Here is a 16431-nt window from a genome sequence, read left to right on the forward strand (position 1 = left end):
ATTTTATTTATTATACATATATACTCTCATATTATAATTGTTACTCATATTTATATAAACTATATATTTTACTATTTATGACATTATATATAGTGTATGCAATTGCACAAGATAATTTTTAGTTTTTCATAATTCAGCCTCTTTCACAAATAATATCCACCACACTGGGCTCCATCAAAACCGGTTCCAGACATCTGTGTACTGCACTACCCAAAATCTCGTCCAGTAAAAAATGAACCACGCTACAAATAATAAAATATTTTAGCGTAAATATAAAACTATTCTTTTTATTTATCCTGCAAAGAATAAAATTTAAATTTTACTTTTCATCCGACACAAATCCCCAGAGATAAAGCTGCAAATAATGAGTGTCCACTTGGATTTGTTGCAAGCCGTATTTACTGAACGTTCGCAATCTCACACATTCTAGAAAAGTCTATATACAAAAAAGAGAGAAACATATTTTATTGAAAAATATTTTAGAATAATTTATTTTAAAAAATTGTCATTAAAATAAATAATTATTAAGCAACAGTTTTTTACAACAGCTGTAAACAATGGCAAAAATATGAAACGTATATTGCATAGTGAACAATGGCAAAGTTGAAAAGATGAATCAACTTTACAAAGTGGATAATAGCTGTGCTATTTTATCATTGACCATTCTGCACCTGAGCGATCATTATGCCAGTACATTGCTTGCTAAAAGTATTAATCCGGAAGAATTTTTATCACTCTATATGCTAAAAAATAATTATTTAATACATAACAAATAAGAAAATTAATAAATAAATAATTAAAAAATTGAAAAATAATAAATGTATAAAATGGACTAAAATAACAAATTGTGTATGAAACTAATGATTTAATGAATAATAAATAAAAAATAAAACATAAAGAGATTTAATCTAAATGAATGATTAAATAAATTAAGTCTAGTATTACATTATTATATTACAAATTTTCGATATTATATTTGATATTATTGTTATTATATTCTAGAGAAAATATTCTTAATTTTCTTAACATTTATTAAAGAATAGTATATTATCATTAATATTACTTTTAAACTTATTTTGATAATTCCTGTTAGAATAGACGCCTTGTCGAATTGCACAGATGAAAAAATCTCGATTCGTTCAGAGAACAGTTTATGAATATTCGACACTAGAGAGGAATCGATGTGACTGGGTGTGTAGGACGACCAGTTTGACCTATAATGATGCCTTGAGACACTAATGCTAAAAAAAAACTTGGATTATTTATCTCAAATTTAAGAATTTAACGTTTAAATAATAAATACGGGAAAAAACCTGAAGAATATTTCAAAATCCAAAAATACATACAATTAGTATTGCATTGCATGAAATTTCGTTTTTATATCTATAGTCAGATATAATTTCCAAGAAAACAAAATATATTTAATTAAACAGATTCTTAGTTTTTTACCTGCGAGTCTTCCTACTGCTGTCACTACTTCTATCTATTTGACTATTATTGTCATCATAGAGAGCAGCAACTTGGGAATCAATAGCTGTTACATCTTCGACAACTCTCTTCATTACAGCTCTCACAGTTCTTGGTTCAATTGTGTGTAACCAATCTCTAGTTTCTACAGATTTCCTTAACATTTGAGAAACTGCTAGTCCTTGAATTCGTACATAATGATTCAGCAAATTTTGAGCAGCTTCTTGAAAGTGATCGCACATTTCTGATATAGGAGTTATGTTTTCTGAAGATGTATATCGAGCAATATTGAAAAGATCGTCGGTTTCCTTGAGCTACAAGATATACAAATATATATTTATATATTCTATATTTATTTTTTTAAATTATTTATTTAGTATTTATATTTTAACTTCACTTGTATTTTAACTTTAATATTGGTATTTTTATGTATATTATATTATTATATAATTGACCACAATATTTTTTTAAATATTTCTATTTTTAAATACCAAATAATCGACGTGGATCTCTTTATAGTCGATGCACATTTTGCTAAGCAAAAGTAACAAGGTAGGTGGAAATTTTGGCACATCAGATCCATTGCAGAATCCAGCTGCTGTAGCTTTAAGATGATGTAAAAAACCGACTACTAATCCTTCTCTCACTTCATCCACACAAAAACTTTGCAGAAACTGCGTTTTTAGATTGAACGACAACCTTTCTGGCAAAAATTCCTAGAGGAACAATTGTGACTAATTTATATCTTTTTTTTTGTTCACGTTTATATTATTAGATTATACTCTAAAGTTCAAAATAATACATAAATGAGCAGTTAAAATAAGATTAAAGTCTCAACCAATATCTTGAAATCTATACATATATATAAAGATTGCTATATATGAAGATTATTGAAGATATGTTCATTAATGTGAATAATGACAATAAAAAATCTAAAGAGCAGAATAAATAAATTAGATGAAAGGAAATACAAACTGATAAATCTTGTAGCACTCCTTTAATTTTTTCAATGATGGGTATGATGAGCATGGCTTGAAGTTCTGCTAAATTCCCATCGCTATTCTGTGTGAGTTTGGTGGCTAATGTCTGCCTTACTTTCACTAAAGTCTCGTTTAAGTGTTGCTTCAAATTGTGCAAATGATTGCGACATTGCTTTCGGCCAGCGTTAACAATAATGTCGATCCCAATTCTGCAAAATAATTATTTTAATTTATTTTATTATTTTTTGTTTTATCATATTATACACACACACACACACACACACACAAAAGTGTGTCTTATTAGTTTTATGTATGTGTTGCAATGTTTCTTTGTAAATTCTGGCTTTTTATAAAACGCTGTCTTACAATAACTCAGCACTTTATAAAATAGCTTTGTAGAAAGACAGATTTTATAAAAATACTGCAACAACATATATACTATTATTATATAAGCTGCTTGTAGTCTAAATGCTAAATATCAAATTTTAATTAAGAATGTTGGAATAAAAAGAAAAATATTATTTCCCCTTGGGAGTATACTCACAAACATTTTAGAAATATTAAACATGCAGATGGAATAAAATTATATAAATAGAATAAATATACAATAAAAAAAACTGACTTTTATGCAATTTTATTTGTTTAATATATAATCAATAAAATTTTAACTTCTAAAAATGTTCAAAATGACCTGTCCAAATACTATGTGCACTTTTGCTTAATTCTAACAATTTAATGCAAATCTGTGTGTGAACAATGGCAGAGTTTGATATAATAAAATCGAGATCATTATTAATCATTATTAATTATTCGAGATCATTATTAATCATTATTAATTATTAGATAAATAGAATTACATAAATATCGAATTACAATAAAATATTTTATTTTATTTGCATATTTAGATGTCGATATCTTTAAAATAAAATGTTTGTGAACATATTTTCAGGAAAATTTCTTATTTTGTATAATTTTAATTCACATTTTAAGTTTGGTGGTTTAAACTATAAAAGTATTCTATATTTGATATTTATTCTACTTTAATTTTTATCAAACACATTTTCTATTCTATATTTCTTATTTATACATTTTATTCCAAATTACTTTTAGTTTATTTTAATGTTTTCCTATTTCTTCATCACCTGGCAAAGTCCTTTTCCTCGCATGATATATTCATTGCCTGCAGATCGTGATGAAATCTGTCAAGAGCTCTCACCAAAAGTGCTGTATCACTCACATCTTCTACTCGTTTGCTCACTAAATCAAAATATTTTTTCATATTGCTCACAATAAATTTATTCAAATGATTTTCAGCTTTTATCTCAAAGTCATCAACTAAATCATTGTCTTCCAATAATCGATTTATGAACATATCGTTATAAGAAGCCACAATTAGACACAAGTTATTAAGGAATCTTGAAGAAGCCATGTCCATAAACTCTATAATGTCGTTTTCGCATGTATCTTTCAGGATTTCTAATTGTTCTGTTAACCTTCCTTCAGTATGCATCAAGAATTCAATGCATAAGGATTCAGCTGGTTCTTTTAATTTTAACAAAAGTTCAACAGTGTCAGCTAGAGCCTTAGTGGAAGTGTCTCTTTTGTGAAATTGTAACCTGAGTTTGGATTTTAGTTCTTCCAAAATGTCTTCACAATCTTTCTGTATGCCTTGCAAGGATGGCATATTACTGTATTGATCTAAAACTCTTTGCGCGCGAACATAATCTTTAACTGCCTGAAATTAAAACACTTATAAATGAAGACTTAAGAATTTATATAAAAGAGAAGTTATATTATTATTATGTCTTATATACTCAAGTATAAATAAACTTTAAATGCATACTTGCTCATACTTCTCTTCATTTATTCTATCTTTGAGATTGCCAGGCAGTTTGAAAAGAAACTGCAATTTTTTTAACAGAGTATGTACAGAGGACAACTTAGCAATTTTTTGTCTTGTTCCATGTAAAGTTGAAGAGATCTGCTCTGAAAAAGAAGTGATACTATCCATATTCTTCGCCAAGAGATCCATACTGTCCTCCATTTCCTTAAAATCTGCTTTCATCTAAATTGTATTCAAAATTAAAAACAAATCTAGTGATTTTATAATTATAGACTTACCTTACGAATAGTATCGGTGGCAGATATGAATTTATTGTAATTTTCATATACCAAAGTCTGCATATCTGAATGTAAAATCTGAGTGTTTTTTATAATCTCAGCTTCGTGATCCATAATTTGTTTTAATGTGCATTCCTATGTCAAAAAAAGAGATTAAATAATGCAATCAATTTAAAAAAATTAAGATTTATAAGAAAATTATATTAAATAAATTTTTTAATTAAAATAAATAAAATTATGTATAAAAATTTGTAATTAGCAAATAAAAGACACAATATGCTAGGCCGCAGTAATTTTTATATATTGATGATATATTCTCTAGCGTATGTTATTCTGTGTCTCGTCTATGTAAAATTTAATAAAATATATAATTCTTTATGTACAACAAAAACTTTATATTGAGAAAATTACAAAAATAATTGATTTAAATAATTCTTAATTTAAATTAAAGTTTTATTTAATTTATATCTTAATTATATATGTATATTATTAATAATTAGTTTTCAATACATTTATTACTTTTTAACTGATTCTTTAAAATATTTATTTAAATATTTATATTTTAATAAACTCACCTTTAATAATTTTTGAAAATACATGTCAGAATTGAAATGTTGCCCATTAATGTCATATGGATTGTTGACACTTTCTGCCATCTTTTAAAAATATTTTTTCCCAGGAATTAAAAGAAATTTTATTTAATTCTTATTCGTCTTCAATTACTAATTTATTTGAATTTTTTGCTATATATTATATAAACGGATGATTTATATTGCAACCCTGAATATGAGACAATAACACTGCATATGAGACATAAATCTTAAATTTTCAAACTACTGTACTACTGTACTATTTATCGTAATTACACTTATAATTACATTATTATTTTTTTTTCTTTTTTATAATAATACTATACGAAAGCATTTCCAGGTATATTTTCCATTATCGTAAAAAGAAAACATTTTGATATAAATTTTTTAAATAAATATAAAAATTTTCGTTCTTTAAACAACAATATCAATTTTACTACTTACAATTTTTATTATATTATTTTATCTTGCTAATACTGCACTGACAAATATCAACAATTATCAATCTGCTATCAAATTATCCACAATGACATTTACAGGTTAGATATTTCTCTCTGAACGTTGGCGAGCAAAGCAACATAACCTCAATCGTCGCTGCAAGAAGTATACGTTCAATTCTTTAATAAATTAACAATATTTTCTCAATAATTCAAGCCTTTTGCGAATTCTAGTAAAATAAATATTTTTGAGTGCTTTCTTAAGTTATCCATTATTTGGAAGACTGAAATTTAGTAATTATAGATCTCTTTTTTGTTTAAAATATACTTTAAAGTTGTGACGAAATAATCAGATAGGAATTACTCCACAAATTGTTCATCAAACTATAAGAGAAGTAATATACAATCGATTTTAAATTCAATCTAACTTGTTGCTATTCCATCTATCAATAAATTTTATTAAATTTTCTTGCAACTTAACCTCTTTCAGTGTAATAAACAAGAAAATAAAGCAAAATAAAATTTATATATTTTAAAACATAGATATTATAAAAAATAGAAACACACACACACACACACACACACACACACACACACACACACACACACACACACACACACACACACACACACACACACACACACACACACACACACACACACATATACATCTTTAACTTTCTGTCCTATCTTCTATTAATTGTCAATTGTTAATATCTTTAATATATCTTATAATTATTTTCAGCTGTAATAGGATATACGGAAGAAACAATGCAAATGATGCAAAAATAAAATTTCATTCTAAAAGTTTCTACAATTATGAGTTAATTGTCGCATTAAGCTGCACTGTGAAGAGGAAAAACTTGAAGACAACTTAACCTTTGAAAATCACAATTTCAATGTGAGTTATGAAAGAAAAAGATTTGAAGATCTCTTGACGTTCAAGGATTACAATTTCAATCATGAGTTATGGAAGAGAAAGAATACAGTAGTCACAATTTCAAGTTTAAACTATGAAAAGTTATGAGAAGAATGTTTGAAAGCTATTTGACTCTTTTTTAACAGTTATAATATCAATTTCAAACTATTAAAAAGAAGAGATTTTTATGTTTATAATATATTTTTAAAGCTACAACTGCAAACTATGAAAAGAAAGATTTGTTTACATTCAAGGGTAACTAATCTAATTATGAGAAAGAAGAATTTATTAAAAGTTACAATTTCTCTCAAGCTATAACTATGAGGATGAAGAATACAAAGGTTATTTGACTTCCGAAATTTACAGCTTCAAATTTGAATTATGAACTAGGTTCACTTGATTATTAAGAACTACAATATCACAACTATGCCACATCCTTGTGTCGTCTGTGGTCGTTCGCGCATGAACCCCAACAACCGCGAGGAAGAGTACATGTTTTTTGGTTTTCCGGTGAACGACGAGCCTCGTTGCCGCTATTGGCTCGAGTTTTGCGGTCGTGAGGATCTTTACAAACTTACAAAAAAGCAACTTCTTCAACGTATGATTTGCTCCAAGCATTTCCAGCCCCAAGACTTTCTCAATGAGTATTTAGACCGCTTAAATTATACTGCAGTTCCATCAGTTTATGATCCTAAACAGAGTTTGTATAATATAACATGTGTCCTTTGTGGAAAAACACGAAGAGATCCACCTGCGGCAGATTACGATGGAACAACCTTCCATCATTTCCCTGGAGAAGAATTTCGCTGCCTCAAATGGCTAGATTTTGTTGGCGTAGACTCTTATTACAGATTAACGAGGAAAGAAATCCTCTTTTGTTATATCTGTTCTAAGCATTTTGATCGTTCCCAGTTTGTTCCAGGATATAAGGGAAGATTAATAGAAAATGCTATTCCTAACATTCGCGATGCGGACCAGCTGGACCAATCAGGGCCGTCTATTATCGATTTGCAGCCTGAATTGAAACTTTCCACCTTTCCAGATAAGTGCAAAAAGCTGGAATCATTGTCTACTGAAGTACTAGAAAGCCAAGCTTGCGCGGCTTGTGGTCGGTTGAGGTCCGATCCAAGAAATAAGATTGAACGTTACAAGTTTCACCCGTTTCCGGCATACGAAATAGGTCGATGCTTACGCTGGTGCCAATTTCTCGGCCGCGAAGACCTACTCAAAATGTCGCCCAATCAAATACGCAAGCTCGTGTTGTGTTCCAAACACTTCCAGACTAAGCAGAATTTCAACAAGACCGGCCCATGCGATGCAGTGCCCACAATAAAGGATATTTCAGAAAGTGAAAATGTTTCCGAGCAAAATGAGGATGATCAGTACATTGAAGAAAATAATAAAGATCCTTCCAAAGTCTTGAAGCGCCCGGGCTCTAGACCACTTGTATCCAGCAAGAAGCCCAAGGTTGACAATAAACCTGCACCACTGGCGAAAAAACGGGGGAAATCCCGAAGACCGACCTCTATTAATATTCCTAGACTTGATTCTAATAATACAGAGAACCAAGTGAAAAAATTACCTCTTCCACCCACGACCAACTGGAAGATCCAGTTGGGAGATCAATTTCAACCCATTACAATCAATAATGTCGCTTCAAATAATGTTGCAAATAATGTTCAGGGAAACATCAAGAAGATTATAGTGCCGTTTACTGGAGATATATCGACGCTTGGAGCTCCAATACCAGTTCATAGTTTGTCGAGTATTCCTCCGGGACTGTTAATCAAAATAAATCTTCCAGAACAAGAACAACAACAGCAAAATCTCCAGAAAGCTTCGAGGATGAAAAAACAAAGCAAGACGAAAAATTTTACGAGTAATTCGAGCGAACAACAAATTTGGATGAAGAACAATCAAACTTCTGTTATCTTGCAAAAAACGAAGCAGAACCTGGACAAAAGTTTAGTAAAAATTTTATCAATGTCTACAGAATCTAATAAGGAGATTTTAAAATCTAATAAAGTACAAATAGAGAAAAAAAAGGCGCCTCCGCACTCTTTGGAAATTTTGGAAGACGAAGCTGGGCTGCAGGTGAGTGTAAGTTGAGCAAAATATATTCGCGACTAACGAACAGCGATTATATAAATATGCAATATATTCAAGTAAATTGTCAATTATAATTACAATTCATATTTCAATGATTAAATATTTGTCAAAAACACAATTGTATATACACATATAAAAATATATTTACAGATATAATAATTATCTACGATATTAGATAAAGATTTGATTTTTATAAAGATTTGTAAATATATAATTTACTTTTATTTGCAAACCAGAAAATAATTAAAAATATTTTATATCGTCAAATTCTCTCTTATAATAGTTAATTCTGCAACTAATCAATAACAAATATGATTTTAGATGATGTGTACATACACACATCCTTTTTTTTATTGGTGATTAATGATTAATTTGAAATGAAAGAAAATAATTATTAGTTAATTAGAGAATAAATAATTCAAATATTTAATACATAATATTGTATCTGTAATATCTCTGAATAAATAATAATTATTTATTTAAATAACTTTGAATATTGCAGGTAAAAAAGAAACAGATTGGAAAAAAGACACATTTTGAAGAGTTGGATGATTCAAAAAAACATATGATGAAGAGGAAGAAGGCAAGACGACGGAATAAAATTACAGGAACCATGAAAAGAACCATGTTCCCTATCAGAAGCGAGATTAGGCATTTCTTGAGAAAAATGGCACCGCTGATGCATCGCTTACCATCGCGGGTCAGAGCGACGTTGAAGCTATCGATTGTCAATATGGTGATCGATCAGCTTTGAAAATGCAGATATTTTTTAAAATCGGAGTTCTTTCTTAATTTTATTGATTGGTGAAAATGGTCGAAGAAGTTTTCGAAAAATTTAATTGGGATTTCGATTTGTTTCATTTTGTGGATTGAAAAATGCTCGGCAATTCTGAAATGTCGTTAAGTTTGAATTTATTTAATTTTCAATGAAATACTACAATCGGCGAATTCCTCTATTCTTGTCGAAGTCCCGTATTATTTTTCAAAATAACATGGGACCGCCTTCTATTCACAGAATAAAACTATCATTGGCATTTTTTATTTTTAACTTATTTTTTCATTTAATACATGCTCACGTGATAATATATGTAATAGGAGTAATATACAATATGTAATAGGGGAGAATAACATAAACAGAGAATACTAGTTTATTATATAAGTCTACAGCTGATTTAAAACGGTGAGATACATAATAGAGAAGTTCTACTGTATTATTCGATATTGTTTAATTGGTCTATATGTTTCCCAAAATATTGATTCAAGGTTTTGAAATGTTTATTGAAAAGTTTTCTGCAACTTCTATTTATTTTTGTAATTCATGATATAATTTATAGTAAATAGTATTTATAATTTATAATAGTATGTGGGGTCTGACGCACACGATCATCTGCGTCTGGTTCTTAATTGCCCGCGTAATTAAAATTGTAATTTATAAGAGTTTTGTTTAAAAAATCATCTTGGATATCGCGAGGAATAAATTTTTATTCGACAACGCTGGAGAATTCAAAATATCAAAAAGCAAAAATGGAATTTATTGACTTTTTATAATTTTTCATAATCTTCGTTTATAATGGATTTATATAAAAGAAAATATTTAATACATTTTTTGCATGTTCTTTAATTATATTAGTCGATCACTGTTAAAAAATTTCGAAAATTTTGTTTCTTTGACAATGCTCAATGTAAAAAGATATTGAAATAGCTTCAAAAAAAGAAGAAAGTTAATCGGAAAAATATACTTTTATGGATAAATGTTTAATATGTATAAGTCACTTTATTAATTTTTTTAAAACTTGCATAGTCTATGTATTTTAAAAGTATAGAATTATCGATGTCTAGAAATAAAAAGAGAGAGAATTACTTTGTAAATTTTAAAGCAGAGAATTTTTGCATCGAGTATAATCAACACCTAAGAAGAAATAAAGAACCATTGTTTTATGAAAATTAGAAATAACGATTCTTTGTCTCTTCTTAAACATTACTCAAATTTGCAACAAATAATAATATAAAAAAGAGAGAGAGAGAGACAGAGAGATTATATATACTTTAGAGAGAGTAAAATTGTTGGAAGGAATAAAAATAAAAAGATATTATTTTACATATATTTTGAAGCATGTGAAATTAATATTAGCTTTATGAACGTTAGCATTATTTTACAAAAAAACTTTTATAGCAATATATTATGTATGTAAAATATTATTGTCCTCAAACGTGATTATACAGAAGATAGGATAAAAGTAACTTATCCACGCACACGTACGCGCGCACGCTCCACCCCCCCCCCTCCACATATACATAGATCTAGTTCTTACGCTCTTCGAAATATGTAAAATATATAGTGAGTTTCAAAAAAATCGAAATAGCTCCTATAATGAACATATATCTCTGCGATTTATTAGCAAATTGTAAAGTTTTCACAATTAAATGATCAATGTTTGATAAAATCATAAACATTTGTACCAAATATTATAATCCTAATATTTATTGAAACGATTTTAATATAAATATTAAAATTAAAATAATGAAGTTTTTATTCCTGAATGATTTATAATAAAGTTTTAATACTTTAGAATTATATTTACATATTTAACTTAATTAGCGCGCAAGAAAAGTGATTAACTATGCATTTTGTATATTTAATAATTATTTTTATACAGAGCGTTCCATATTAGCATTTAAAAGATTACATATTTTAAAACGTTTCTCATCCGAGGAAAATTTTTCTCTATTTTGACCATTCCGAAATTTTTTCAAGCGATTTATTCCGAGCCGACCATTGAGTAAAATTTTTCTCGGCAAGAATGTTTTTTTTGGAACGTAATTTTCTGTAAACGAAAAAAAAATTGTCATCTCTCTCTCTTTCACATACATGCACACACACACACACACACACACACACACACACACATATATATATATATATATATCGAATAATAATACAAATTGTAACAATAAAAAATATTAACACAAATAAAAAAAAATTTATTTTAAATATTAGGAAAAAACACACGAATAATGATACTTGCGCACACACAGAATACAGTTATTATTTTGTATATATTAACTATAGTTTAAAAAAAAAAACCACTTGTCAACTCATCAATTGTGCGATTACGCACAATCGATTCTTTGCATAGCATCATGAGTACCGAGGGATTGATAACTTAATGGCTAGTTTACATCGACATAGGCCTAGTTTACACCGATATACTTTAATCATATTAAGTACTACACTGGCCAATCATAGCCATTCCTTTAAAGAATGATTATGATCAGTCAGTATAGTATTTAGTACATATTAATTAAAGTATATCGATGTAAACTAGGCCAATGTCACGAACTTTTCGAAACCCATAATGCAAGAATCGATTGTGCGCAGTCATACAATTGATCAGTTGACAAATAAATTCTAAGCGAAATCTCAGAGAAACGAAATAGATTAGATTAGGTTATTGTTATCAGTAGGAAATATAAATAAGCTAATTATATAAAATGGTGACCTCTTGTTGCATACGAAATTGCAGAAACTCTGCAAAAGATAAGTACAGGTTTTTCAGATTTCCTAAAAAACGGCCTGAAAAAATAAAAATATGGGCTGAAAAATGTGGATTCACATATGACGAAATCATGGCACATCCATACTGGAGTATTTGTGAAGTAAATTTAATAATTTCTATTAGAATATTAGAACTTTTATTCGGAACAATCAATACATTGTTTTTGTTTTAATGGCAATGAAATGTATAAATTTAAGTTGTATCTAATGAGGTCATGCTATATACACTTGTAGTTATTTTTATTTGATGTATTTTGTTTTTGTAAATTTTCAAGGGCCACTTTGATATTTCGCAATTTGAAAAAATTAATAATGCAGGATATCTAGTACTCAAGTCTAATGCTGTTCCTACAATATTCACCTATAGCCCTATTAAAACATGCTCACAACCAGCACCTGAACAATTACATACAAGTAAGAATATTAACAGCATTTTCATTAGTCTATATTTAATTGTACATTCAACGATATTTTTGTTTACGAAAGGTGAAGTAAATATGACAGTGTCTTCATGTCAGTCATCCACCTGCGAAAAAGAGAATGATTTCTCTGTTAATATTTCTAAGGAATCTGAAACTTTTATGGATGAGATATCACGGTATAAATATTTAGAAAAGAGGGTTGTTGACTTGACAAGACACAATAAAGTACTATGTGATAAGGTAAGCAATATTATTTTTTTGTAATTTTAAAATATTAATATATTTATATGTTATAGCGGCTTCATATTCTTTATATTTTAAAAATATGTACTTATTAAATTCAAGTGATATGAATAAGTGATTCTTATTTGCATTTATTTATTCTTCCAGAATAACAGACTGAAAAAAAATTTAGCTGCAAATCAATCAAAAATTGAAAAGATCTTTAATGAGGACCAACTGAATTTTTTGAATCGTGATACAACTAAAACTTCCGGAACATGGTCTTCAGAAACTATTCAGAAAGCATTTCAGTGGCTTTTTATGCTTAACAACAAAGGCTATGAGTATCTTCGTAAAGAACAACATATTCCACTGCCTTCGCTTAGGACTTTGAATAGACATAAAGAACATTTTTCTTTTAAACCAAGAATTCTACACAAAGTAATTATCTAGTTTGGCAAGAAAATAATAAATTATATTAATGACACTTCACATTTCAATGATTAAATATTTGCCAAAAACACAATTGTATATACACATATAAAAATGTATTTATACATTTTTATATGTGTATATATGTACAATTGTGTAGTTATCTACTATTAATAATTATCTACTTTAGATAAAGATTCAATTTTTATAAAGATTTGTAAATATATATAAATATATAATTTACTTTTATTCGTAAACCAGGAAATAATTAAAAATACTTAAGACTTTTAGACAGTCAAGTTCTCTCTTATAATAGTTAATTCTGCAATTAATCAATAACAAATATGATTGTAGACAATGTGTACACACACACACATCCCTTTTTTTTTGGTGATTAATGATTAATTTGAAATGGAAGAAAATAAGTATTAGTTAATTAGAGAATAAATAATTGAAATATTTAATACGTAATATTGTATCTGTAATATCTGAATAAATAATAATTATTTATTCAAATAACTTTGAATATTGCAGGTAAAAAAGAAACAGTATTTTAAGGAAGAGTTGGAAGATTCAAAAAAAGATATGATGAAAAAGAAGAAAGCAAGACGGCGGAAAATAATTACGGGAACTATGAGAAGGACCATGTTCCCTATCAGAAGCGAGATTAGTTATTTCTTGAGAAAATTGATACCGCTGATGCATCGGTTACCGTCGCGGGCTAGAGCAATGTTAAAGCTGTCGATTGTCAATACGGTGATCGATCAGTTTTAAAGATGCAGGAATATTTTAAATAGGAATTCTTTCTTAATTTTAATGATTGATGAAAATAGTCAAAAAAGTTTTCGAAAAATTTAATTGGGATTTGGATTTGTTTTGTGGATTGAAAAATTTTCGATAATACTGAAATGATAAGTTTAAATTTATTTAATTTTCAATGAAATACTACAATCGGCGAACTTCTCTATTCTCGAAATTATCGAAGTGACGCATTATTTTCCAAAATAGCATGGGATCTTGATGCCTTCTATTCACAAAATAAAACTGTGATTGTCATTTTTTATTTTTAACTCATTTTTTTACTTAATACATGATTACATGATAATATATGTAATAGGGGTAACATACAATATGTAGGGGAGAATAACAAACAGAGAATTCTACTTTATTAAATAAGTCTACAGTTGATTTAAAATAGTAAGAGACAGGATAGAGAGGTTCTACTGTATTATTTGATATTTTTTGATTGGACTATATGTTTTCCAAAATATTAATTCAAGGTTTTGAAATGTTTATTGAAAAGTTTTCTGCATCTTTTATTTATTTTTGTAATTTGTGATATAATTTATAGTAAATAGTATTTATAATAGTTTTGTTTAAAAAATCAAATAAAATATCAAATTTTTGTTTGACAACACCGGAGAATTCAAAATATCAAAGAGTAAAAAAAATGGAGTTTATTTATTCCTTCCTATGGAGTTTATTATTTTCTTCATAATGTTCTATATAATCTCCATTTATAATCAATTTATATAAATGAAAATATTGAATACATTTTTTTTACAGATGTTCTTTAATTACACTATTCAATCACTATTGAAAAATTTCAAAAATTTGTTTTTTTGATAATGCTTAATGTAAATAAATATTAAAATAGCTTCAAAAAAAGAAAAAAGTTAATCGAAAAAATGTACTTTTATGAATAAATGTTTAATATGTATAGGTATTAAAAAAACTTATCATGGCAATATTATGTATATAAAGCATTACTACCTTTAAATGTGATTATACAGTGGACAGGATAAGAGTAACTTATCCACACACACGTACGCGCGCACGCTCCGCCCTCCCTCCTCTTCACATACACACACACATACATACATAGATTTAGTTCTTCCGTTCTTTGAAATATATAAAATATATAGTGAATTTCGTAAAAATCGAGGTAGCTCCTAATTAACATTAATCTCTGCAGTTTATTAGCAAATTGTAAAGTTTCCACAATTAAATTATCAATGTTTGATAAAATCATAAACATTATTTAAATATCATAATCTTAATATCTATTAAAATTTAATGTAAATATTTTAATTTAAATATTAATTTTTTAATGTAAATTAAAAAATTTTTGCTTATAAATGATTTATAATGAAGTTTAAATGTTTTAAAATGATATTTACATATTTAGCTTAATATTAGCGCGCAAAAAAAGTGATTAATTATGCATTGTATGTATATTTAATAATTAATTTTTATACAGAGCATTCCATATTAGTATTTAAATTTTAAAAGATTATATTTTAAATGACGTATATATGAAGTCTAGACGATGGCTGCGGTCGGAGAGACGCTAGAAATGCTTCGAAGCGTTTGATTGACCAATCAGGACAAAGAGACTAAAGATTTCTTTATTCTAATTGGTTAATGCAATGCTTCGAAGCATTTCTAGCGTCTTCTCGACCGCAGCCGATATCATACATATGGGGCTGTGTTCCGATTTCACCAGGGTGCACCCATCGAGTAAAAAATAACAGAAGTGAGCATTTGATGTTAAAGGTCATTGCACGTGAAAAAATTTTGGTCATAACCGTAATAAAGCCCGTATCAGACTACGCATTGAAAATTGAAAATTGAAGATTAAAGATTAGAATTTGACTAATCAGAACGAAAGAGACTAAAATTTCTTTATTCTGATTGGTCAAATTTCGATTTTGAATCTTCAATCTCAATCTTCAATGCATAGTCTGATACGGGCTTTAGGCAAAGATGACACAAAGCTCTATCTATATATAATATATCTATGGATATTTCTCACGAACTTTCATCACATTCCGAACACCGAAATCCGAAAATCCGAATTTTGACCTTTGACCTCCGACATGCTCCGACATGCTCCGACATGCTCCGACAGTAGTGTCATTATTGTATACTTATACTGCGGTACGCAGGGCATCTCTAGATACATAAGCTCTACGATTTTGTAAAATTAAAATATTGTTATATGTATTTTTTTGCGGATTTTTACATAAATTGAATTATATTCCATTTCTGAATTATATTCCATATCTGTGATATTCAACATGTGGTGTCTTAAAGGACATGAAGGTATATGTGCGTGTATGTGTATGGTTAGAAATGAAGAAATTTTATATTTAATTTTTATATTTTAATATTTT

The 16431-nt window shown here is 28.0% G+C and overlaps 3 protein-coding genes across 8 annotated transcripts in view; 2 read left to right on the top strand and 1 right to left on the bottom strand.

Annotated features, from left to right (window-relative positions):
- On the bottom strand, positions 1-5743 carry LOC115233097 (vacuolar protein sorting-associated protein 51 homolog). The gene is made up of 11 exons (XM_029803338.1): positions 5603-5743; positions 5144-5348; positions 4569-4703; positions 4291-4512; positions 3590-4182; positions 2443-2656; positions 1959-2183; positions 1450-1781; positions 1064-1241; positions 324-436; positions 1-242 (listed from the first exon to the last, which is right to left on the bottom strand). The coding sequence occupies exons 2-11, from the start codon at positions 5222-5224 to the stop codon at positions 134-136; spliced, it is 2202 nt and encodes a 733-aa protein (XP_029659198.1). The 5' UTR covers positions 5225-5348; positions 5603-5743; the 3' UTR covers positions 1-133.
- On the top strand, positions 5613-9734 carry LOC115233098. 4 transcript variants are annotated; one of them, XM_029803341.1, is made up of 3 exons: positions 5613-5697; positions 6341-8614; positions 9126-9734. In XM_029803341.1, the coding sequence occupies exons 2-3, from the start codon at positions 6941-6943 to the stop codon at positions 9375-9377; spliced, it is 1926 nt and encodes a 641-aa protein (XP_029659201.1). In that variant the 5' UTR covers positions 5613-5697; positions 6341-6940; the 3' UTR covers positions 9378-9734. The 4 variants fall into 4 exon arrangements, with proteins under 4 accessions (XP_029659201.1, XP_029659200.1, XP_029659199.1 ...); XM_029803340.1 differs by having other exon boundaries at positions 5689-5761; XM_029803339.1 differs by lacking the exon at positions 5613-5697 and adding an exon at positions 5722-5990.
- Positions 9735-16050: 6316 nt separating this feature from the next.
- The window catches only part of LOC115233122 (nibrin), a 9701-nt gene continuing 9320 nt past the window's right edge, over positions 16051-16431 (top strand). For 2 of the 3 annotated variants that reach the window (XM_029803379.1, XM_029803380.1), the window contains exon 1: positions 16051-16372. In XM_029803379.1, coding sequence (XP_029659239.1) covers positions 16336-16372 — 37 coding nt within the window. In that variant the 5' untranslated portion in view covers positions 16051-16335. The remainder of the gene's footprint in view (positions 16373-16431) is intronic. The other variant, XM_029803381.1, reaches the window with a different exon arrangement.

The sequence above is a fragment of the Formica exsecta genome, unplaced genomic scaffold, assembly GCF_003651465.1.
Source record: "Formica exsecta isolate Colony F162 unplaced genomic scaffold, ASM365146v1 scaffold160, whole genome shotgun sequence".
Lineage (NCBI taxonomy): Eukaryota > Metazoa > Arthropoda > Insecta > Hymenoptera > Formicidae > Formica > Formica exsecta.